The sequence below is a fragment of the Microtus oregoni genome, unplaced genomic scaffold (assembly GCF_018167655.1).
Source record: "Microtus oregoni isolate MIOR12 unplaced genomic scaffold, Mior012 000021F_ref0000039, whole genome shotgun sequence".
NCBI classification, from domain to species: domain Eukaryota; kingdom Metazoa; phylum Chordata; class Mammalia; order Rodentia; family Cricetidae; genus Microtus; species Microtus oregoni.
In genome coordinates, this window is record NW_024543080.1 from 31,548,179 (window position 1) to 31,572,043 (window position 23,865).

Here is a 23,865-nt window from a genome sequence, read left to right on the forward strand (position 1 = left end):
AATCTGAAACCCTCTTCTTACCTCAGAGGGCTAAAGGCACTCAAGTGGTGTGCAAACATTCATACAGGAAAAGCATGCAAACCTACAACATAATAAAATTAAAATTATAAATATTTTAGAACAATGCAGATTTGAGCCATCATGGGATTATTCACCTGCTTTTCCATTGCTTCATGTTCTCCACTTTTACAGGATGCTGAGATCCAGTTTAAGTTTACAATTTTTTGTGCTTCTCTAAATAGAAAAGTAAAATGTTTAATTGCTATATCTCATAAATTAAACCCAGAATTTCATGAAGATAGAATGAGTGAGTTACCTATAATCTCTCTCTGTCTCTCTCTCTCACACACACAAACACAACATGGACTGTATTGTGACTATATGAACTGATGAGCAGTTCTAAGAAATTTTTAATTTAGATTATTCATGCAAACTGACTTATAGTTGCAGTATTCTAGTTATTACTATGTCTTCTGTTTAACATTATCAGTAAATTTTAATTAAAGAAAACCTTATTGTTTTTTTTTTTAAATAATACCTAATCAAGATTGGTAAGAACCCAGAACCTCAGAGTCCCTGAAAGGGTGATAGGCTCATACAGTGGCCTTTAACTTTGAGGTGCTTGTGGATCTGGGCCCCAGGCTGGAGCTGCAGATTCTACTGAATCCTGAAATACTAGCTTGAATGCACTCTGTATGTTGGGATGCCACCATCTGTCACTTGGCATTGCAATGAACACCACAGACACCAAAACCCCAGGGCTTCTTGGCAGGACAGATACGATTTAATCATCTTCACATTATTTAGGGTCCAGGCTGAATAAACCAAGTAACTCTACACTCTTGATTATAGAAAGGCAAATGAAAAGTTTTACTGTGAGAAAATTATCTTACTTCTCCAATAAGGTTTGTGTGTGTGTAGATGGATGGATGGATAGATAGATACATGTATAGATAGACAGACTGGATATATATTGTGTGAGTGACCTAGTTGCTTACTAAGAAAATAGTTCTTCCTACTGTTTCTCTATTACAATATTTCTTTGACTTGACATTACAATGTATTTTGTGGAGAAAAATCTCACTATGGTGTTTTCTTTGTTCTTAGAGAATCATAAGATGGGGAATCTGATTGCCCTAGCACAAGACTACATCTGTGTCAGACATTGTTGAAGACATTTTCCTTCTCTTACAGATATCTCCTGTAATGGAAGCTGAAGAGTTAACTAATGATATATTAGCAATAAAAAATATTGTTCCTACTAAAGGTGATATTTGGGCTACATTCGAAGTCATTGAAAATGAAGAGCTAGGTGAGTGGCTTTCGTGCCAGAGACTTTTATTCCTTAGAGAATAAAGTACACTTCGTGACAAGCCATTATTAACATTTGCCGTTTTCCAAATATTCAGATCTCATTGTGAATTCCACTCTACCTCTATGCCTGTCTTGACATATGTTATCACCACTTGAGGTTGACATCCTACGATGTTTCTCATCAGAATAATTAATTCTTTCATTAACTATATAAATAAGTATAAAGCAATAGGTATGTTTGTTGCTGCCTTATCAAATAATGTTTCCGTTTATAAGAACAAACAGTTTGATTTATAACAATATCATAAATGTCACCTTCTCAACACCTTATATCTGTATGATCTGTATTTACTAAGAACAAAGGATGCATATTTAAAAGATTATTGCTCACTCCAAATCCATCATTTTAGATCTAGCAGAAATCTCTCTTTTGGCTGGTGTGTTGTTTTTTTTTTTTTCCTATCATTAGTGTATCCCTTTGTCATCTTTCCTCACAAATAAACTGAAGAGTTAAGAGACCATCTCAAGCACCTTGACTGTCCTGGTTGTGAAATGCTGAATAAGCTTAACATTTTAATGACATCATTTGGTTTCAAAGACCTCTAGGGGAAAAAAAAATAAGATGCAGGATTTTGTTGTACCTTGACCATCTGTCTAGCTGATACCTACTAAGGTCTTGGGACCCTTTCAAGTGTAGCTGTCAAACTGCCAAATGGAAAAACCTTGCCACCCACAAGCTCAAGAAAAAATTAAAATTCATGTTGAACTACCCCAGGGTGCATGATTTGGAACATTGAAGTCAGCATTGGAATGGAAGGGGATTAATATGCACTCTTTCATCTCTCCATCTTGGTATTTTTATTCAGCTGATTTTTTTTCTTGCATAATTCCTCAACAATTAATGGGACTTACAATATGATATTATCAATATGTCTTGTCAAGATACAGTATTCCCTAGTGCTTGGGTGTCGAGTCTCGGTATCTCCTTCATTAGACGCTATCCCCACTGGACAGAATTGCTCTGGCAAGTGACTCCTGTGACCCCCAACTGTGAAACTCAGCAGAGCTGTTTCAGTTTCACTCTACCTGACATTCTGTGCCATCGATTGTTAGTGACCTTCTTTTTTCCCTGTGGTGAGATCCAGACTATTTTCAGGGCTGCCTCCATGTTCTTCTTGATTCTTCAATCGTTCCATAAAATTTATACTTTCTTTTTTTTTTTCTGTCTGTTGTTAAAAAGTGTGTTTGTCTCTATGGGTGTCCTTTTGTTATCTTTTCTATTTTACATATTTTTTGTACTTGACTAGCATTGGGAGGTGGCAGTTTTCATGGGTACCTTTGCTCTTCGTCACTGCAGCTGACTACTGGCCACCTGATTGCCTCCCTTAAAGTCTAGACCCAGAGTGTCTCTACAGTGACCTGCATTGGTGCTCATGCTACCTGGCTTAATAAATGTTTCATAGTAGATGTAAATAACACATCTGAGGTGTAATTTGGAGTTGCCTCTATTTTCCAACACTGTGCATTATAAATATTAGCCATAAATTTAAAATATTACTAAATAAAGCATAGTATATAACCAAATGATCTAGAGTCTTTTGGGTTTTTTTTGTGTGTGTAAAGAAATCACTTTGATTCCCATACTCAATATATTTGTGGATAAAAGATATCTATTGACATTATTACCAAAATTAACTGTGTAAGTCACAAATTGGGTTATATTGTTCCATCACTAAAATCATCTTTTTATTGTTTCTCATTCCCTGATTATTCCATCATTTTGACCTCCCACAGAAATTTGCAGACTTGGATAAAGTATGGAGAAGTTCTTTGCCTGGAAGAAATATTGATACTGTCTGTTGCAGTTATCAATGGAATACTCATTTTTATCTTTAATTTATAACCGAACCTATATTATTAACATTTAAATTTGTATTCTTTTCTTTTGTGATAGAGACCAAAATAGCCTTTTAATTTCTGTTTACTCATGCTTGGTTTCTATTATCCTTCTCCAGACATTTCTGAACTCCTCTCAAAAGTCAAATCCACAGGCTTATGCCTGTAGGCTGTGATCATACCTATGACTCATTTTTTTTTCTGTTGAATTTCTGTCCATCAGCTTTTTGTCACTGTAACAAATATTTGTGATAAGCCATAGAAAAGGAGGATAGCATTGGTTTTGTTTTATGTTTTCCTCACCACTCAGATGTTTCAGCATGTGCTTTGTTGACCTTTGGTCCTGTGTGGGGCAAACCATCTTGATTAGGAGTTTGGAATAGGGAAAAGTTGCTTGTTACTTGATAGTAAGGAAGCAAATAGACAAAGTTAAGGTCTTAGTCTTCAAGAGCATGGCCCAATGATCTAGCATCCTTCCTTCACATAATACTTGACAGAGGTTTCAATATATCCTTAAAGAACCCATAGTTCCTGACCATATCTTCAACATATGAATTTTGGATATCATTCCAAACCTAAGCTGTACTAGAAAGGTTTTTTTGTTTGTTTGTTTCATTTTCTGTCTCCATCAGCAACTACTCTGTTCTAAGCTATGCTGTGGTTTTAGTACTTAACCCCAAACTGATCTTTCCCTCTTTGTATGTCATGAACTTCTAAAAAACTTATCAGTTTGATGATCCTCATTTAAGTAGACTTCACTGAGTATTTGGGTTTTGTGAAGCAAGTACTTCCTGTGCAGCAATATGATAGCAAAATATTTTCTTTCTCTTGTAAATACTATCAGAGATCTATGTCCTTCTAATTAATATTATTTCATATTCTCCTCACCTATATGTAAATGGCTAATAAAATACCAGTTGGGATGAAGAGTGGCTTTTGCCCTACTGAAATGGCCCAAAGATTTAGAAGTGGAAGTGCCATAATCATTTGTGGAAACCGGAACAAATCAATGTAAAGATAGATATCTAATGATATAAGCTGTTGTTTCCAATGAAAGTCCACTAACTTTCCTATTGAACTAAGTAGATAAGAGTCATTCTTTTTATTATTATTATTATTTTTGCTTATTTTTTTTTAGTTGTTGAAAAAGAAAAAAAAATTTCTACCTCCTCCCCATTTCCCATTTCTCTTCCCCTCCTCCCACATATCTTTCCCTCCCCTTACTCCCCTCCCCCTCTGGCCCTCCTCCCCCACTCCATCCCCCCTCACTCTCGATAATTAAGAGCAGTCCATATTCCCTGCCCTGCGGGAAATCCAAGGTCCTCCCACTTCTATCCAGGACCAGGAAGGTGAGCATCCAAACAGGCTAGGCTCCCACAAAGCCAGTTCATGTATTAGGAGCGAAACCTAGTGCCATTGTCCTTGGCTTCTCATCAGCCTTCATTGTCTGCCATGTTCAGAAAGTCCGGTTTCATCCCATGCTTGTTCAGTCCCAGTCCCGCTGGCCTTGGTGAGCTCCCAATAGATAGTTCCACTGTCACAGTGGGTGGGTGCACCCCTCGTGGTCCTGACGTCCTTGCTCATGTTCTCCCTCCTTCTGCTCCTCATTTGGATCTTAAGAGCTCAGTCCAGTGCTCCAATTTGGGTGTCTGTCTCTATCTCGATCCATCGCCAGATGAATGTTCTAAGGTGATATGCAAGATATTCATCAGTATGGCTATAGGATAGGGTCGTTTCAGGTTTCCTCTCCTCAGTTGCCCAAAGAACTAACTGGGGACATCTCCCTGGACACTTGTGAGCCTCTTTAGAGTCAAGTCTCTTGCCAACCCTAAGATGGCTCCCTTAATTAGGATATATATTTCTCTGCTCCCGTATCCAACCTTCCTTTATCCCAACCATCCCATCTCCCCAAGCTCCCCCCATCCTCCCCTTCTCACGTTTCTCACCCCATTTCCCCTTAGCCCCATGCCACCTCACCCCCAAGTTCCCAGTTTTTGCCCGGCAATCTTGTCTACTTCTCATATTCTGGCGGATGACTATATGATTTTCTTTGGGTTCACCTTCTTATTTAGCTTCTCTAAGATCACAAATTATATGCTCAATGCCCTTTATTTATGGCTAGAAACCAATTATGAGTGAGTACATCCCATATTCATCTTTTTGGTCTGGGATACCTCACTCAGGATAGTGTTTTCTATTTCCATCCATTTGCACGCAAAATTCGAGAAGTCATTGTTTTTTACCGCTGAGTAGTACTCTAATATGTATATATTCCACACTTTCTTCATCCATTCTTCCATTGAAAGGCATCTAGGTTGTTTCCAGGTTCTGGCTATTACAAATAATACTGCTATGAACATAGTTGAACAAATGCTTTTGTCATATGATAGGGCATCTCTTGGGTATATTCCCAAGATTGGTATTACTAGATCTTGGGGTAGGTTGATCCCGAATTTCCTGAGAAATGGCCACACTGATTTCCAAAGTGGTTGCACAAGTTTGCATTCCCACCAGCAATGGATGAATGTGCCCCTTACTCCACAACCTCTCCAGCAAAGGCTATCATTGGTGTTTTTGATTTTAGCCATTCTGACAGGTGTAAGGTGGTATCTCAAAGTTGTTTTAATTTGCACTTCCCTGATCGCCAAGGAGGTTGTGCATGACCTTAAGTGTTTTTTGGCCATTTGAATTTCTTCTGTTGAGAATTCTCTGTTCAGTTCAGTGTCCCATTTTGTATTTGGGTTAATTAGCATTTTAAAGTCTAGTTTCTTGAGTTTTTTTATATATTTTGGAGATCAGACCTTTGTCTGTTGCAGGGTTGGTGAAGATCTTCTCCCAGTCAGTGGGTTGCCTTTTTGTCTTAGTGACAGTGTCCTTTGCTTTACAGAAGCTTCTCAGTTTCAGGAGGTCCCATTTATTCAATGTTGTCCTTAATGTCTGTGCTGCTGGGGACATATGTAGGAAGTGATCTCCTGTGCCCATATGTTGTAGAGTACTTCCCACTTTCTCTTCTATCAGGTTCAGTGTGTTCAGCCTGATATTGAGGTCTTTAATCCATTTGGACTTGAGTTTTGTGCATGGCTATAGATATGGATCTATTTTCATTCTTCTACATGTTGACAACCAGTTCTGCCAGCACCATTTGTTGAAGATGCTTTCTTTCTTCCATTGAATACTTTTAGCTCCTTTATCAAAAATCAGGTGTTCATAGGTTTGTGGGTTAAAATCCGGGTCTTCTACTCTATTCCATTGATCGACTTTTCTGTTTTTATGCCAATACCAAGCTGTTTTCACATGAGTTTAAACCATTGATGACACTTTTTATGAAGCTGGAGAACTTCCTTCCTACCCCATTCTCTCTTTACACTGAATTTTTGTCAATATGTATGGAGAAGACTGTATAAAGTGCTGTTTCTTGATAATGTCCTTCTTCCACATGATATATGCCATAACCTATGCAATCTGCCATCACCCAAGACTGCAAGTATCACCATCAAGAAACATATATTTATAACTATATAGTCTAACAGTGTTTGAAAACTCAATCCGTTATTCATGAATTTTCATTCCTTTCTTAAATTGGAAAAGTGTGTCATTTCACAATTGGAGTATTTAATGGTCTGTAATATTTATCTGTTCATTTTCAACTCTGTTTTTTATTTAGAAAATTAGATTTGCAAAGTTTTCATCCTCCTCAATTATTTCATACAGTGATCCTATTCAGAAAAAAAATACACTTAAATTTTGTGACAAGAAGTAGTTATCTACCCTTTAGCAAACGTCTGTCCTCTAACATATTTCAGTATAGTGAGAACACAGTTCCATCTATATGGAATCTGCTTATAATTGAGTGTAATAGTGACCCTCTTTGGTATAAGTCTCCCTGACAATTGGAAATCTCATTACCAATTCTACTCCATTGGCTCATCACCTAGTCCAATATCAGTGTGATACCTGCCTTGTCACACCTACTGTTCAATCATTATTGTCCTTTCATGAAATGTTTAAACTACTGCTACTGTTTCTTTACCAGAAAGGAAGAGCAAACTGCTTCTTTTTTTTTTTTTTTTTGCTAATATTTCCTTAGTTTGGACTCGAAAACATCTCTGTGCTCTCTTTCCTTCCAAAAATTACATATGAGAAACCAGCATGGGAATCTTACACAATTGAACAAAATAAGCATAAGGATTGAACTTAAAATATCAGGACTTAAGTTTCAGTAGGTTTAGAATTCACATCTCTGGATCTTGCCTTAACTCATTAGATGATTAGGAGATAGTAAAATCTTCTGTGAAAAGTTCTTTTACATATAAAGTAAGGTTACTAATACGTATTGAACTGTGCAGTCGTGAATATGTAAATCATGATTGACATTGTACACAATGCATACGGTATCTGCACGTGGTTTTTCTGTAAATTGACAGATTCTAATTGGATCTGTACTATCAGCTTGCATGTAATTTAATCAACAATTGTGTAAAGGGAGCACTTTCTACGATTAAATTTATTTTGTATAAATCTACTTCCAATTATATGAGAATGTGTTTGTGAGTCTATCTGTTTGATCAGTCATTGACTTTTGACTTAGACAAATTATGAGCAATTTAGACCTTTGTACAATTTTTCAGAAAAGATTTGTAAAAAGCAAAATTAATCTAATAAAAGCAATCTTCACTTTTCTGTCCTTTGTCTGGTTTTACAAAGACAAATATTTTATTTATCTGATAAATATTTTCTGTTAATTTATGGACTATGAGATAAACTCATAAACAATGGACTTCAGCCCTGGGATAGTTACTGAGAATCTACTATGTAGTCAGCATTGTGCTGTGTGCATGTATATCTTTCCAATGCATGGCTAATAGTCATTATGATAATAAGTGGGCATGCTTTAATGGGTACAGAAGGAAGAACTACATTTCCATTTATGGACAGGGAGCCAAAATATTACTCTCTCTTTTGGGGACCTGGGTTTACTGATGACTTCTTTCTTCTTAATTAATGAAGCCATAGCAGGAGAGAAGGTGATGTATTTATTGTATACTGTTTAAGATTCTCTCATCAATTTCAGTAAGAAAAGTCACAGATCGGTGCCCTTAGCATGCTCTTCTGTATTTGTTGTCAGCATTAGTACTTTAACTACATACATATTCCAGGGTGTTAATGTGCTGTACATTTGGGAACTGAAATAATTGACCAATACACAGCTGCGGAGCTGGGAAAGAGTAGTGGCATCTTCATATTAGAAATTCTGTTCTGTCTGCTTCTTCATTCACTGCTAGTCCACTATGAAAAAGTTTGCATATACTTAGAATATGCTTATGCACACACATCAATATTAACTAACTGACATATTTTAATCCACAACTAGAGCTTCTGCATGAAATTGTAATCATTGTTAAAACTGGCTTGTAAAATGCCATGCTAAGAATGTGATGCATATTTCTAAGGCAAAACATATATGGATTAAGAGTCATCAAAGAGATTTTCTTCAGATATCATTTAATTCCTTGCTTGTAGGCTTCTTATATAGAGATAATTTATAATATCAAAACAAGGTTCATATATTTCTTCTAATAATTAAAGTAAAATAAAAATGTACTATTTTTTATTTTCAAATGTTCCTGCAACCATATTTTATGATTTGATATTGATTCACTATGAGAATACTAGCTATAAATTATCCACTATTATTGACTGGAAATTAAAAGATTGTAATCTTATTGAGATAAAAAAACGATTATTTTGTGCCTATTAATTATTGGGCAAGATTAATCTGCTAGTCCTCTTAAGGTTATTTAGTTGCATATGCTAATAGGAATGTTATCTAAATTAAAAACAGACTAAGACACATGGTCATTGTAGTAAATGAGATTGTATCTTAAAGGGAGCATGTCTAAATTTTAAAATAATAGTTGCATAGATTAATTTATATTTGGACTGAATATGTTACCTGTCTATATATTTTGGTCTCCTGCTTGCAGTTCTAGTCCTATTACTGTTTAATGAAAAATGTTTTTACCATTGCATATATATCATACATGAGATGTTTGGAAACCTGTAATCATTTAATACATTTTTACATTAGTTAGTTTAACTTGGATTTGTATTTACAGAGCGTCCACTTCACTACACAGAGAATGTATTGGAGCAGGTGCTTCAGTGGAGTTCACTAGCTGAACCTGGTTCTGCTTACCTTGTGGTGAAGAGATTCTTAACCATCGACATGATTAAACACTGCAGAGGTAGGCATGCTTCCTTCACAGTGCAAAGGTCGTAAAAGTTCAAGTAGCTGAAGCATAGTTATCAAGACACGAGTGGTGTCTGAAAATGGGCAAAAGGGAGTAGCAAAATACAGAATCTGATTCCATAGTATTGTGAGGAAGTTTTAGCGTGTCGCACTGTGGCTGCAGCTGGCTCATATGATGATACATGTAAATGTTCTGGAAGTAGTGGATTGTGTTTCTAAGGGTAGTTTGTGCTTATGCATGAATATTATAGTTTTTATGTTGACATTCATTTCTGGCTATTTAAAAGACCACAGGGTATCTAGCCTCTGAGATTGGGGGTGGTATAATTCTCATTTACTTAGATGATTTTTCAGACCAAATAAGCACAAATACAAGGACATAACAGTGAACTGGAAGGAATCACAACAGTGTTCAACAAGAAGTCAGCTAGCACAGCAAACCATAGACAACTGTCTCTCAACATGTACGAGAAGTCAAAAGCTTGATCTTGAAACTCTTCTGTTGTGTTGTCATCAATTGACAATTTAGGGAATGTTTCATCTTGTCTTATTCTTTAAGCAATCTTCAGAACTAAGCATTAATATCTGTCAATATAAATTCACATATTACTTTGATAAGTAATGTCAGCAATAACCATTATTACTTATTATTCATATATAATTAACCAAGCACTACAATATCATAGGTCATTTAAACTTCTAAAATATTTTTTGTTATTAAATGTATGTTTGGCTCAAGTCCATTACCATCTTCAATTTCTCCCCTTTCCCATTTACAACTTAGGGTGATTTGAGTAAATATTTTTTTGAATGCTTGATCCCACTTGGTGAACAGATTTGAAAGGATTAAGAAGAATAGCCTTGGAGATGTGTCAGTGAGAATAGGCTTTGAGGTGTCAAAATCCCAGGTCAGGCCCAGTCTCTTTTAAGTTATCAGATACTTCTCCAGCATTATGCCTTCCTATCAGACACCACCCTCCCTGCCGTAATGACAGTGGACTAAACCCCTGGAAGCTGTAAGCATGCCCACTGTTAAGTGCTTCCTTTTATAGTTGCCTTGATCATGGTGTCTCATTAGAGAAATTGAAAAGTAATTAAGACACTTTTTCCTCCTATCTTTATATGTTCTCTGTCTCTGCCTCTGTCTCTCTGTGTCTCTGTCTCTCTGTCTCTCTCTCTCTCTCTCTCTCTCTGTGTGTGTGTGTGTGTGTATGTTAATACTCACTAAATCCATTTAGTGCCTGTCTATATGTATATAGACGAAGGAGCATCTACTAAATCATAGGCAGCCTCTCAAAACCTGCATCCCTGAAGAAAACTGACTCTCTTCTCCCAGCAGCCATGCATTGCCAGTAGCTCCTTAGACAGGGGTGGGACTTCATGAAATCCTCCCCTACTCACACTGGGATTATCTCTAGTTTAATCTTGTGTAACTATTCTACATGCAGTCGCAGGCATTGTGAGCCCATGTGTGCAAATGTGTTGTCATGTCCGGACAACGTTGCTGCACTGCAGACGTTCATTTACTTTCTCTCTGCTCCAGTTGGCTACCAATCCCTGATCCCTGAGAGGAGGGAGTGTGGCATGGAACTCTTAGGCAGAGCTGCACACTCCGCAGTTTTTGTTCTCTGTACAATAACCTATTGTATATTTCTGTGTTAATTAGCTCTACTGCAAAAGAAGCTTCTCTAATGAGGGTTGAGAGATACACTTGTCTATGAGCATAAAGATAAGAACTTCAGCACCATCTATTCCTCTGTCCATTTAACATCAGAATATATCAGCTCTAGGGCCTTTTAAAACCTTTTTTTTAGAAGACTGTATCAATTTTCTTATTATTTTATTTTATAAGTGAAAATTAGAGAAAATAATTTGCTCACCATTCCACAGTTAGTAAATACCAGTTTTGAAAACAATTTGTTCTATTGTCTAATGATTTTAAAAATTAAAATTAGAAGAGGTGGTGGTTGAAGAGCTTTAATTGTGTAAATGTGCTCAGTTGGATTTTCACCTCATACATGCTCATCTGTCAGTGAGTTCTTAATTTCAGCAAAGTTTCATATGGTAGTTTCTAATTTCATAGTACGGTCTTTTATATTTTATACTAATTCAGATTGGTTTTATCAAGTGGACTTTTTATTTTCAATCATTTAAATAAGCAAATAAATACTAATTTTAGTATAGAAACTTAGCCTTCCACAACCTTTATCTTTAAATCTCTTTACTACCCCCATGTTCTTTTAAAGACATCCTTCTCATATCTGATCATATGAATGCAACAGACATCCATGTCACAGTGTACTCACCTAGAGGAGGTTGTGCCCCCCCCCCCCCCCCAGGAACATGGCAGGATATCTGTAGACCTTTGTGAGCATCACAGTATGGGATAGTGTGAGGGACTAGGAGTGTCTGATATTTAGATGCTGGGTTCTGCAATGACTCGAAAAAGCACAGAGAAGTCCACACAGTTTATTTTCTAGACCAAATGGCAGTGGTGATAACTTCGAGCATCTCTGGAGTGCTTTGTAGCTATTTGTATGTTAGTTATTCTTCTTTAACATGGAATACAAAAATATGTTAGGAAAATCTTGAATTAGCTGTGTAGCTTTTCATTAAACATAGGCATTTGCAAAGCCATGGGTTTGATTTCCAGTTCTCATAAGATTTAAATATCAAAGAATCATGATTTTTATGAATCATCTCCTTTTAAAATTGTGGAATATATCAAATCACTTCATGTTTTTAATAGAAATAAAATTTCTCTTGTATCCAGTGTTATTCTTTTAGTGATAATCTTCTTTTAATATTGTCTAATTGTCCACATTTCCAGTTGTTTAAAATTTACACCTCCCTGCAATATCTCAGCCAACTCAGAGCATCTCTGAAGTGTCTTTTAGTGTTGTGATAATGTGATTTTAAAAAAATACAAGGAAGCTGGGTGTTGGTGATACATACCTTTACTCCTAGCACTTGGGAGGCGGAGGCAGAGCTCTGTGAGTTTAAGGTCAACCTGGTCTAAAGAGTGAGTGCCTGGACAGGCTCCAAAGCTATACAGAGAAACAGTGTCTTGAAAACAAAAGAAAAGAACATAACAAAACAAAATATGAGGAATTAAAACATAGAGGGTTACGATAGGAAACGAGGTTTTGTGCACATGGATAGGGTATCCCAAACAGGACTACCCTTCCTAGTTTTTCAGTTGTGAAAAAAATCAGGAAAGTACAGATTTAGTTGAGACCTGCTCTTAACAGCACTGGTAACAAACTAGATCTTACCTTAGTGCCCCTGGTATTCCATTGTATCCTCCTGATGGTAAGAGTCAGTACTTGTGTAAACATCCCTGTAATCATTGCAGAACTCAAGCAGATGAAAGAAAACATCCCTAAGGTGGCATTTTTAATTGTATCTTTTATCCCTTAAAACAATTTTAATATTTTAAATTTAAATATATTTTGATTTTATTCTTCCCCTCCCCTAAGTCTTTCAGAGCCTCTCCCTTCTACAACCACCCACACCAGATGGCAACCAAATAAAAGTACATACAAAAAAAACTATGGAGTCCATTATATGTTAATCCACTGCTCCTGAGTGGTTGATATACCCGGTATCACTACATTGTAGAAAACTGACATCCCCCTGCCAGCAGCTGCAGATGGTAGTTAAACTTTACTTCAGTTGTTAACTTTTACCCTAGTAGCTACATTTTTATTAATCCAGTCATTACTTTTTTTTCAGACAATTGGGTGAAGCATTCTTTCAGAGTACAATGTTAGTTACCTTTGCTATTAATCTTTTATTTTCTGCTTTTGTCTTAAAAGGGTGGAAGCCACGGCACAAATCTCTACTTCCATATTATCCCTAGCTCATTTGTCAATGTATTTGTCTGTGATTTTTCTGTGTGTAGGGCATTCTTTCTGAAATTAATATATATCCAACAAAGTAATGAGATCCTAGAAACATACCAGAAGTAAATGTTTTTATTGAAGCATTTTCTGCTTGTTATTTTGGGCCACAAATAGGAATTATAAACTGCTTAAAAGACTTTAACTATTTATTCCATAAATATTCCATTAATGCTTTAAAAAAAGTTTGATTGATACTCAGATTGCTAAAGCAAAATAGTTTCTTCTATTATAGTAATTTTTACATGTATTACATGTTGAGATTGTCTTTTTAAATTGGCTGTAGACTTTTAAAAAGTCAGTTTCTTAAATAATGATTTTCACCAATGAGTGTGTTTTTCAGTAGTCTTAACTTTCTTAATGTCTTTTATATTGTGACAAATTTTGGATGTGGTAGGTATTCCATCTTCTTTATGTCAGTTGCCAAATGTCTTTTTAGTCAAAGTGACTGCCTATTTATTCTAGAACCATTGTTCCTTTTGTAATATCCATTACACCCTACAATGTATACATAAAAATAATATAAGCATGGCTATTGTGATTTCACTAACAATTTGTTAACATAAAGCTTTTATTTAAGAAGAAAATCAGAGAAAAATGTAGAGCTCAATAAAAATCAATTTTGAAAAAGTCAGTGAAGAAGTGATATTAAGGATATTTTTACCATTGTTAAGATTTTAAAAATTCTTAATGACCAAGAAGATATCAATGCTTTGAGAGCAAGATTAATCAGATGTAACCACATTTGCTCTAAGTAACAGATAACTAATGATTCTACCACTCATTAAAACGAAGTTGGCAGAGTACATGCATAGAAGTGTGACACCCTGGCTTCAATCTATAGCAATTTTAAGGAGTTGCACTAAAACATCCTTTGCTAATTGTCTTTTCTTCCCTAAGTGTTCATTGTCACTGTCTATTTCTTCCGTAGCATTCATTCATTTCTAGATATATGAGTTTGCCTTGCATTTTATTGATTTTGTAACTGTTTTTTTTATTATATGGAAAAAGCATATATCGTGTTTCCATCACTTACTGAGTTTAGAACTTTATTATACAATATTTGCTCTATTATAAGGATTTTGATTTCCTCAGCTGTCCTACTGTACCCAACCTATTTAAAATGTAGCCATCAAACTCACAGGGATCTGCCTGCCTCTGCCTCCCGAGTTCTGGGATTAAAGGTGTGCGCCACCACCGTCCGGCAGTGAGTTCGAGGCCAGCCTGGACTACAAGAGCTAGTTCCAGGACAGGAACCAAAAAGCTACGGAGAAACCCTGTCTCGAAAAATCAAAAAAAAAAAATGTAGCCATCATAAGTAGGCATAGATTGTAGAATCGTGCAGCATTTAATTACTGCTCATTCATTATAGGTAATGAGATAATGTAGTTTACTTTTATACAAATACATGGAGTAAATATTTCTCTTCATTACTTAAAACTCTGTGTTTGTTCAGGAATGGCATTTAATAGCTTAGAATCATTTAGTGTCATGGGCATTGTTGTTATGAGTTAATTAACTCGAAAAGAAAGATAATAATCTTCCTCACATTTCATTTCTCCCCTAGGGGTTAAAAGTTGAAACACTGAGATAAAGAAAATGAAATTTCATTTAAGTTGCTATTTAGACTTTATCATAGTTATTATTCTAAGACTGTCTTTTATTCAGTTTCACTTATATTAAGTTTAAGTTTAACCTTCTGTAATCTTCCAGATTAAGTAATTTTATATTGCTGAAACATTTTAATAAAAACTTTTAAATTGCTCTAATATAATTTACTTATAGAATCAAATCTTAACGATAGGGATATAGAAGAAATACTTTAAGCATGTAACATGTAGCCCACTGAAGATCCGTGTGTGTTTGTTGATTTATGTTGCTGTATATGGCAGATGCTTCAGTTGCAATTTGTCTTAGAACAAAGCAGTCCAAATGTAATAGCTTTTGGAAAACTCACACTTGGACACTTAAAACCTTTGCTATTAGTAAATGTAAGAAAATCACAGCAAAATCGGAAGTATGAATCATAAGGTCAGTTAAATATTTGTTTTCCACTGTCCACGGAGTCTTGCTGAATCCACATATGAATACAAGTTCGAAGAGTTGACCTAGTCCACTTCCAGGGGAAGTGTTGTCTTGAAGATATATGATAATGATCTTTGGTTGTCACTGTAGACTGTGACTGTCCAGATATTTTCCGATACACTAATTCTGTAGGGAAGAAACCAATTGGTAAGTTTTATTAGTTTTCTGTTTCATGCTGGAATCTTTAACAGGAAATTTAATGGATTGTTAAGCAGCATCTTTACACAGAGGGAAGAAAAATTCTAAATGTCCAAAACCTCTTTAGTGTAGGACTACAAATACAGATTGCTCTGAGTGACTATTATGGGTCAAAATGCCTACATAGTGCTTTCATGCTCATAAAACTCTTCTCACTATATCATCTTAGCAAGACTATCTTCTAGTGAGGAAAATGTCATTCTTTGCTTATTCTTGTCTCAGGATAGAAAATAAAATTCTATGTTAGATGTTAAGATATCTGATTTCTAATTGTAGGTCTTTTTTCAACTTGTTAGAGAACCACAGTAATCCCCAACTTTCAAATTTATAAATTTAATAACACATCTTCTTTTTTATTAATTATTTTTTAAATTTGTTTTACATCCAGACTGCAATTTCTCCTTCCTCCTCTCCTCCTGTTTTTTCCTTTGCCTCCCTTCTACCCCCTGCCCTTCTAATCCTCCTCTGTTTCTGTTGAGAAAGGGCTTTATGACTCACAGGAGTTGCAAAATATATAAAGCTTTCAAAATGCTAAAGGACTATTTATACCTTTATGGTTATTAAGAGAGTGTTTAAAACTATACCCTGATTTAATATTAAAAAATGTATCACTTGCCATGCCAGGTATATTTTGGAAACAGTTTATTTTGATTCTGTTTAATAATAAACACAGCATAGAAAAGCAATTATTTGCTTTCTGCAGTTTTAACTTCTAGTATAAATTAGAAAAATCTCTCTGGTGCAAATAGGCTAAGAAGTTATATCACAGTGCTATTTATTTATAATTTAGCTATTTATACATATATATAATCTAATTTTAGAATGATACTATTTCCAAGCAAGTAACAGATAGGTGACTTTATTCTGGGAATGGCAGTATGTGCCTGCAGTCACAGGTCTTTAAGACATATGCAGGAGGATGATAGGTTTGAGAACTGGCTGGAATAGTGAGACCTTGTTTAAAAAAAATCAAACAGGACTGATGATTAATAGCCTAAGAGACAGTTTAATTATATATATATATATATATATATATATATATATATATTCATCTTTTACTATTCACTATAGAAATTAGACAAAACCCTTTTTCTCTTTTCTAGATATAAGTAAGTTTTCTTCATAGGTAATGTTAATGGAAAATATGAAAGAAGGGGAGAGAGAGAGACAGACAGAGAGAAGGTTTGCACATGCAAGAGAAGACATTACATTTAGTTAGCTACTATATCCAGGTTCTTCTTACTGGTAAAACTAAAATATACTTTGAATGAATGCTACACAATAAATGGAATATTGTAATTTCTCCATGTAATAAGAAATACACATTTACTGTGCAATTCATATTCAACAAAGGGAAAATGAGTAAGTTTGAAGTTGGGAGGTGTTTTGGAAATTGCCTACAAATATTGGCCAAATGACTTAGCCGTAGCTTATTTCACTCAAAGGTGCTGCCTGTTTATGTCCTCCTGCATTAATATGCACGGAAAGCTTCAGCAAGGGATTATTTTTTCAAATGATGTCACAGCTTGTAGAACTGATCTTTCCAACAAGAGCAGAGGCATATACTGTTTTTAATAATCTAATTACTCACAAATGAATATCCCAGTGTAATTGGAAATATACCAGTTTGTTTTCTTAACTACAGATTGTAACGAATAACTTAGTTTGCCACTTAAAGGATCATGTATGTGGGTTTGTGTGTTTTAGATACTGCATCGACTATCTACAGATAGTGGCTTATTTTTTCCCTCTTCCCGTTTGTCCATTTGAATTTAAAAATTATGTTCTTGCACATAACATTTAAGTAATTTTTCCTATTGAGTTTGGGAGTTAGTCACTAGAAGTTATTAGACTTTACCCATGCAAAAACTAGAGCATGAAGACATTATATAACTCCATATAATTATATGTAATAGTGCATAGTATAATATAATAATATAATGTACACTCCATCAAGAAACCTGCTAGTAAGTGGAAGATCGAGCATTAGGGTCAGAACTTCTGAGACAGCCCAGCTTCTAGTCTGTCTTTAACCCTTACAGCCCTGAAATCAAGAGTGCATCACTCAATGGGTTTTTAGTCACAGATACAATCTATAAGTCATCAGAATGTCTTTCTCGCCACTCCATACAGAACATATTTTATTAGTTTTAGGGAACACCAGTTAGGGAATTTGTACTTTTATGTAAAACATGGATCAAACCGTTTGTAAATCTTATGTTTTAGAGCAGGTTCAGTTTCATGACATGCCTCTTCTGTATTTGTATACCATCTTCTCTGTCATGTTATATGCACAGAATTGTTTTGTGTGTTTTTGCAGCAGCAAACAACTTTCCCTTCAGGGCAGAAGTTCTGCCTCTGCTCTTATGGATGTGATTCTCACCCTCCACCCCCACCCCCCACACACCAAAAGTAACAGCCTAGACGTGAACCATGGAAGAGAACTCTTAAGAATTGTGATAAAAATGCTGAAGTGTAGCTCTCCACAAATGAGGGCATCTGGTGCGGTTGTGGGCAGGAAGGACTCAGTTTTCTGTAAGGGGCTGGCTATTGGGAGTTTGACCATGCTCCAGGGAGTGAGTATATAGGCAACACAAATTGAACTTGTGTGGGTTTTTTGTTGTTGTTGTTTTCTTTTTCTTCTTATTTTTGGGGATTCACAAGGATGGGGAGCAGATCTGGGAGGACTGGGAAGTGTGATAAAGATGCATTATATGAAATCCCCAAATAATCAATAAAAACGTTAGTTGTAAATAAAATTATTTTTCTAATAGTAAAAGGGTTAGGGGGAAGCATTTGTTTTCTTATTTGAAGTGCTAACCAAACAAGTTTCGCTAAGCTCCAAGTACCCCTTCTTGAGTGGCAGTGAAGGTAATCGGGTGTTAGGATTTGATTAGAGGAAAACAGATACTAAACGAAGTAGTGTCTGTTAGTGTACAGTCTGGATCGTTCTCTGGGATACTTAGTGCTTTGGAGAATGCTTTGTCTCTTTAGACCTGTTATAATAACAAAGGTGAGTTAGATGATTTACCCAAGTTTATCACTGAGCATTTTCTTCCATTAGAGCAATTCTGTGAAATAGCTACTCCTTTCAGTTGAAAGTAAAAATACACATAATGCATCTTTCCAAGTCACTTTTCCCAATTCTTCCTTCGTGCAACACTTTCTATCCTTAGACATTTACATAGCATCATGCCTAGTATTTATATCCTTGGCCACATTATCTGTGAAATCCGACTTCTGATTAGGTAAATAGAACCCAATGAGAGGGGTGTGGCTACCAGGTTCACTATGTGTCATTACAAACTTTATTCCCTGGAAGTATGTGAGTAGCATGAAGTATCATTCTGCTATCAAAGAATCTAAGGATCACAGTCCTCTAAAGAAGCCACAGTGAAAAAATATGAACAGGTGGATTTAATTTTGCTATGTTAGTATATTTTATTTAACATTGTGTATTCAAAATATAATAATTTAAACTTGCAGCCAATGTTTAGAAATCTGATCTTGAGGCTACCACAATGGCCTAGGAATTAAAGACTCCTTCCAGCAAACATGAGGGTCTGAGTTTTATCTCTAGATCTCACACACAAAGAAGGGAGAACTGGTTCTTCATGTTTTCCTCTGGCCTCCATGCGTGCTCCATGTCCCTACTATCAATAAATATGTATTTTAAAAAGGAATGGAATTTTCCTTTCTTAAACAAAATCTTTAATATTTTAAAAATATATGATGCTGGAGAGGTGGTTTTGTGGTTACAGCATTTACTGCTTTTGAATTTCAGTTCCCAGCACCCACAGTGGGCAGCTGACAGCCATCTGCAGCTCCCACTCTAGGAGCCCTAATGACCACCTCTGGCTTCCAACAGCACCCACATTAATATGGCATATATTCAAACAGACACATGCGTGCAGTCAAATAAAAATAAGTCCTTAAAGAGAGAAAACACAAATGCCTTATACTGTTATCTCTAATAAGTGAAAATGGACCCAATTTCCAGAAGTCTGTTTTGTTTTACAGAGAAAAGTATCAAAGAAGGTGCCTTAAAACTCAAAGAAGAGCCATCTAAAATACTGTCTGGAAATAAGTTTCAAGACCGATACGTTGTTTTAAGAGATGGACATCTCTTTATTTACAAGGATCCAAAGGTAATTGGATAAGCAGCATGTGGATTATTATTTTGTGTAGATATTTATGTCTTTATCTGACACTGGTCACAGCCATCTCTCTTTAAAACAACATTTGAAATACGCTGATGACTTCCTTCAATGTCTGAGATCTAACGTAATTTTTAGTCTTCCTGTCGCTTTTCTGTGTTGTTGAAAGAAAATTACTTCTCACTGAAGAGGCTTTAAGTATGTTAACATAGACTATCATATAAATCCGCATCATATCCAACAGAGTTAAGAGGGAGAGTGTTATATTCTAAAGGCAGAAATAGGCTTTGGGTGAGCTAATGGAGATTAAATGAAGAGTGGTGTAGAAAAGACAAAACCCCAATTCTATAATGAATGTTAACATCTTCCCTATACACTTGAATAAGTATCATATTTATTGGCTTCTACAGATTATTCCCTGTAAGTTCTGAATTTATTTAGGACATATGAAATAGCATGGACAACTAGATATTTTAAAAGCAGAGTTAGGTAAATGATGTAGCTATAAAATACTGAATTTGGTGTCAGAAAATCTCATCTTCGCTAAGAGTTAGTGATGTGAATAAGTAACTTAACATCTCTGCCTCTCTTACAAATGTGGTGATTATAATTCGAGTCCTATAGAGCAATCACATCAATTTTTAAACTAAAGTACGTATGAGTATTTTTTGAAATATGAAAAAATTTCAATAATATATTATCATAACAGTGTACTTATAAAGATACCCCTAAGATTAGATAAGTTGCAGAATAAAAAAAAATAATGTTCATAGTATCTATATCTGAAAAAATGATTCATGCAGGATGTTAAGGGTAATTCTGTATCCCAAGAAAGACATCCCAGTAAGCATTTGAGAATAGAATTGAGCAGATACTACATGAAGGAAGCTATAGAAATGACTCATGAGCCTCTAAACCTAGATTTCAACATCATTAGTCATCATTAGAATGCAGTTTTACCATTTTTTTTGATGAGAGTCATAACTGACATCTCCAGTTTGGAGAGGAATATAGAGTAACTGGGGGAGGGGCATAAACAGTTAGTGGAAAGGTAAAATCCTACTGTTTATGTAGAGTTCTTTAACAGTTTCAAAATAAAGTTATTCATCCACCTGCCATTTATAACCTCCAAACACTTGTAAATGAATGTTCGTTGGCAGCTTCATTCACAGATGTTTCCATAAATAGGAGAATAATGTATTCGTAGATAGAAAACTACTTATTAACTTTCTAGTAGATGTCACAACATGGATAAACAAAAGAAGCACGACAGTCAATATGGAACCATATGAGAGACCATTCTGTTCACTCTGTGGTGAAGGAACTCTGAAAGGATTTGCTTGACCTAACACACTCGAAAGGGAGCCCGACTGAGGATCACATGGTTGTTGTTTGCTGTTGTGATTCTGTTCTCTCTGCAAAAACTTGCTAAACTTTTAGAAATAAGACACCTATGTGCTTTGAGTTATGCAAATGGATTTTAAGATTCTTGAACCTCAGATTTGCATTTGTGAAAATCAAAGCTGGACTTTACAGTTGATTATTTTAGTGATCTAAAACATGGGCTGGTTTAACCTTGTCTACTTTTCTGTAATGAGCCATCAACCTTGTTCTAATTTATTTGATCATTTATCTTCCATACTTCTACTGTTGGTGAAGAGGCTTGTATTCATTGCATCTCACCAAAGTACTTTTAATAATCAAATTGAATGTTTATGTCCAATCAAGGTTCTGACTCTTTCTACTATACACCAACAGAAAGCTCATCAGAAGCTAATATTTTAGTATTAATTTCATGAAGGAACAGCACTGTGGTCTCAATATCCCAAAATAATGATAGTGTAGCTACTGTGTGGCAGTAGAATATGTGGATTTACTGACTTATGGCATGTTTCTAAAAGCTCCCTGCAATAGGGACTATCACTATCCCTCCTGGATACATGAAGAAACTGAGTTGCAAAAACTTTATATAAATAGCCAGAAACTGTATATCCAATGAGAGGTGAAGACAGAATCCATTCCCAGATTTCAGTTTTCAAAAGCTTTATGAAAGGATTACTTGAGAACAATACATTAATATTATGTTAGCTCAGTGTTTTGGCTGAAAATTTATTTAAATATGATTGAACCTTTTCATCCAAATAGTACTAAGTGTACTTAAATTTGATCATACAGTGGTTTGAGAGATGGCTTAGCAACTAAGAGCAATGACTACTTTTCCACCAGTCCCAGATTTTCTTCATAGCACCATCATGGCTGTTCACAAACATCTGTATCTCCAGTCCTAGGGGACCAGACACCATCAACTGGTGAAGGTGCCAAGCATTCCCATAGTAGACTAACATACATGCAGGATCATCTATAATATTTCATAAATAGGACTTTAAACCATAGGGACCATAGTTGTAGAATACAGTTTGGTTAATAAATCCTTAAAATCCATTTATCCCACCAAAATAAATCTATCCAGCTCATGCCTTCCCTTGCAATTGAGGACAGCAGATCAGAAATTCTTTCTTTAAACTCAAAATATTTTTGTTTTCTCGCCCCATGATTTTACTTTACTCACTTTTTTCATGCCACAGGTCTGTCGATATTGGTTATTATGCCATTGCCAGTGCTAACTTTTCAAATGATTGACCATTAAGTTTGCAATAGTAAAATCTTTCTATTTATTGAGTAAAGATTTGACTCTGGGACAGTTTCCAGTAATATATGTGCCCTGTATACATTCAAAAAAGCATTTCCTGAGAAGGAAGCAGGAATTATAAACTGAGAAGTATACTTAAAGCAACTGTTAATTGGAAATAATTTATGAATGTTCATTAACAACAAATTAGGGTAATACACATGGGAAGATAGATTTGTTTTCACAGGTTTTTCCATGCACAGAAAATGTTAATTAAAATATGTTCAGAACTGATTTACATGAAAGGTGAGAGGTTTCAAAGAACATTGCCATTACACTGTTAATAGTGTGAAAAAAATGAGTAAGGAAAGGTAAAAAAGCAAATGAGTAAGGGGGGGGGGGATGTCCTTAACAGTTGCATGAACTGATAAGCAGACTCTTTTTTGCCACAGGAATATTTTTGAAGTTCACTTATTTATTTGCTTAGTTAATGACTTCACAGTGAAATATAGTAACTCAAGCAACACATTGTAGATGCTATAAAAGTTTAGTTTATTGGCTTTTTGGAGTCATTCCCCAGGAATTAGACATACCAGAGAGAGAGAGAGGTATCATGCCAACTGAGTTTTACTTTTGTAAAACTTTCCATTGGGACATTTGCAGTTCCTTGCTATGCATGTTGAGTTTAAACATCAAAACGCACGAGACTTTAGGGTGGTATAACGTGATAAGCTTGCATGCCAGGAGTGGTATGGGGGAATTTCAATACTTTATACTCTTTATCTACAACCAGAAAGTCTTTGAAATGCAGGCAGTCTTGGATGCCAGGAGTGGTATGGGGGAATTTCAATACTTTATACTCTTTATCTACAACCAGAAAGTCTTTGAAATGCAGGCAGTCTTGGACTTGCCTGTGTCCCGGATAAGTAAATACCAGCAATATTGGGTATAGGCATTCTAAGACATGCAAATGCCCTCATTCTCATGCCATTGGAATTGTTGCCCTTCACTCTACTGTATAGCTAAGCATACCATTGTGTAGCAGGGATTAGCCAACTAAACTTCTGGGGAGGATATTAGCCTCAGTTGTAGTATGATTTAACCTTTACAAAGGTAACCTGGAATCAGCTTAATGCAGGCAAGCCTAGAGGCCAGCTGTGAGTTTCTTGGGCACTGTCTATAGAAGGCTTCTTCACTGTGGTATCTCATGATCACACAAAAGGCATTTAATTTTTTAAAATGTTTGTTCCTTGCAATTCAACAAGTTAGCAAGTCGTAAGATCAATATAAAAAAATCAATCCTCAGTTGGCTTTAGACAAGAAAATATGTCAAGTATTTTTAAATGCCCTTAAGAAGAAATAGAAGCTAAGAAGGAAACTATAGAGCCTCACTGATAAAAATTGATTTAACCTTAGTGATATTGATTTCTAACT

General features: G+C 35.5%; 1 protein-coding gene across 3 annotated transcripts in view; it reads left to right on the plus strand.

Annotated features, from left to right (window-relative positions):
* Nucleotides 1-23,865, plus strand: part of Arap2 (ArfGAP with RhoGAP domain, ankyrin repeat and PH domain 2) — a 174,029-nt gene that overhangs the window by 131,521 nt on the left and 18,643 nt on the right. For all 3 annotated transcript variants that reach the window (XM_041671300.1, XM_041671298.1, XM_041671299.1), the window contains 3 exons: nucleotides 1,195-1,312; nucleotides 9,327-9,455; nucleotides 19,666-19,793. In XM_041671300.1, the coding sequence (XP_041527234.1) occupies nucleotides 1,195-1,312; nucleotides 9,327-9,455; nucleotides 19,666-19,793 (375 nt within the window). The remainder of the gene's footprint in view (nucleotides 1-1,194; nucleotides 1,313-9,326; nucleotides 9,456-19,665; nucleotides 19,794-23,865) is intronic.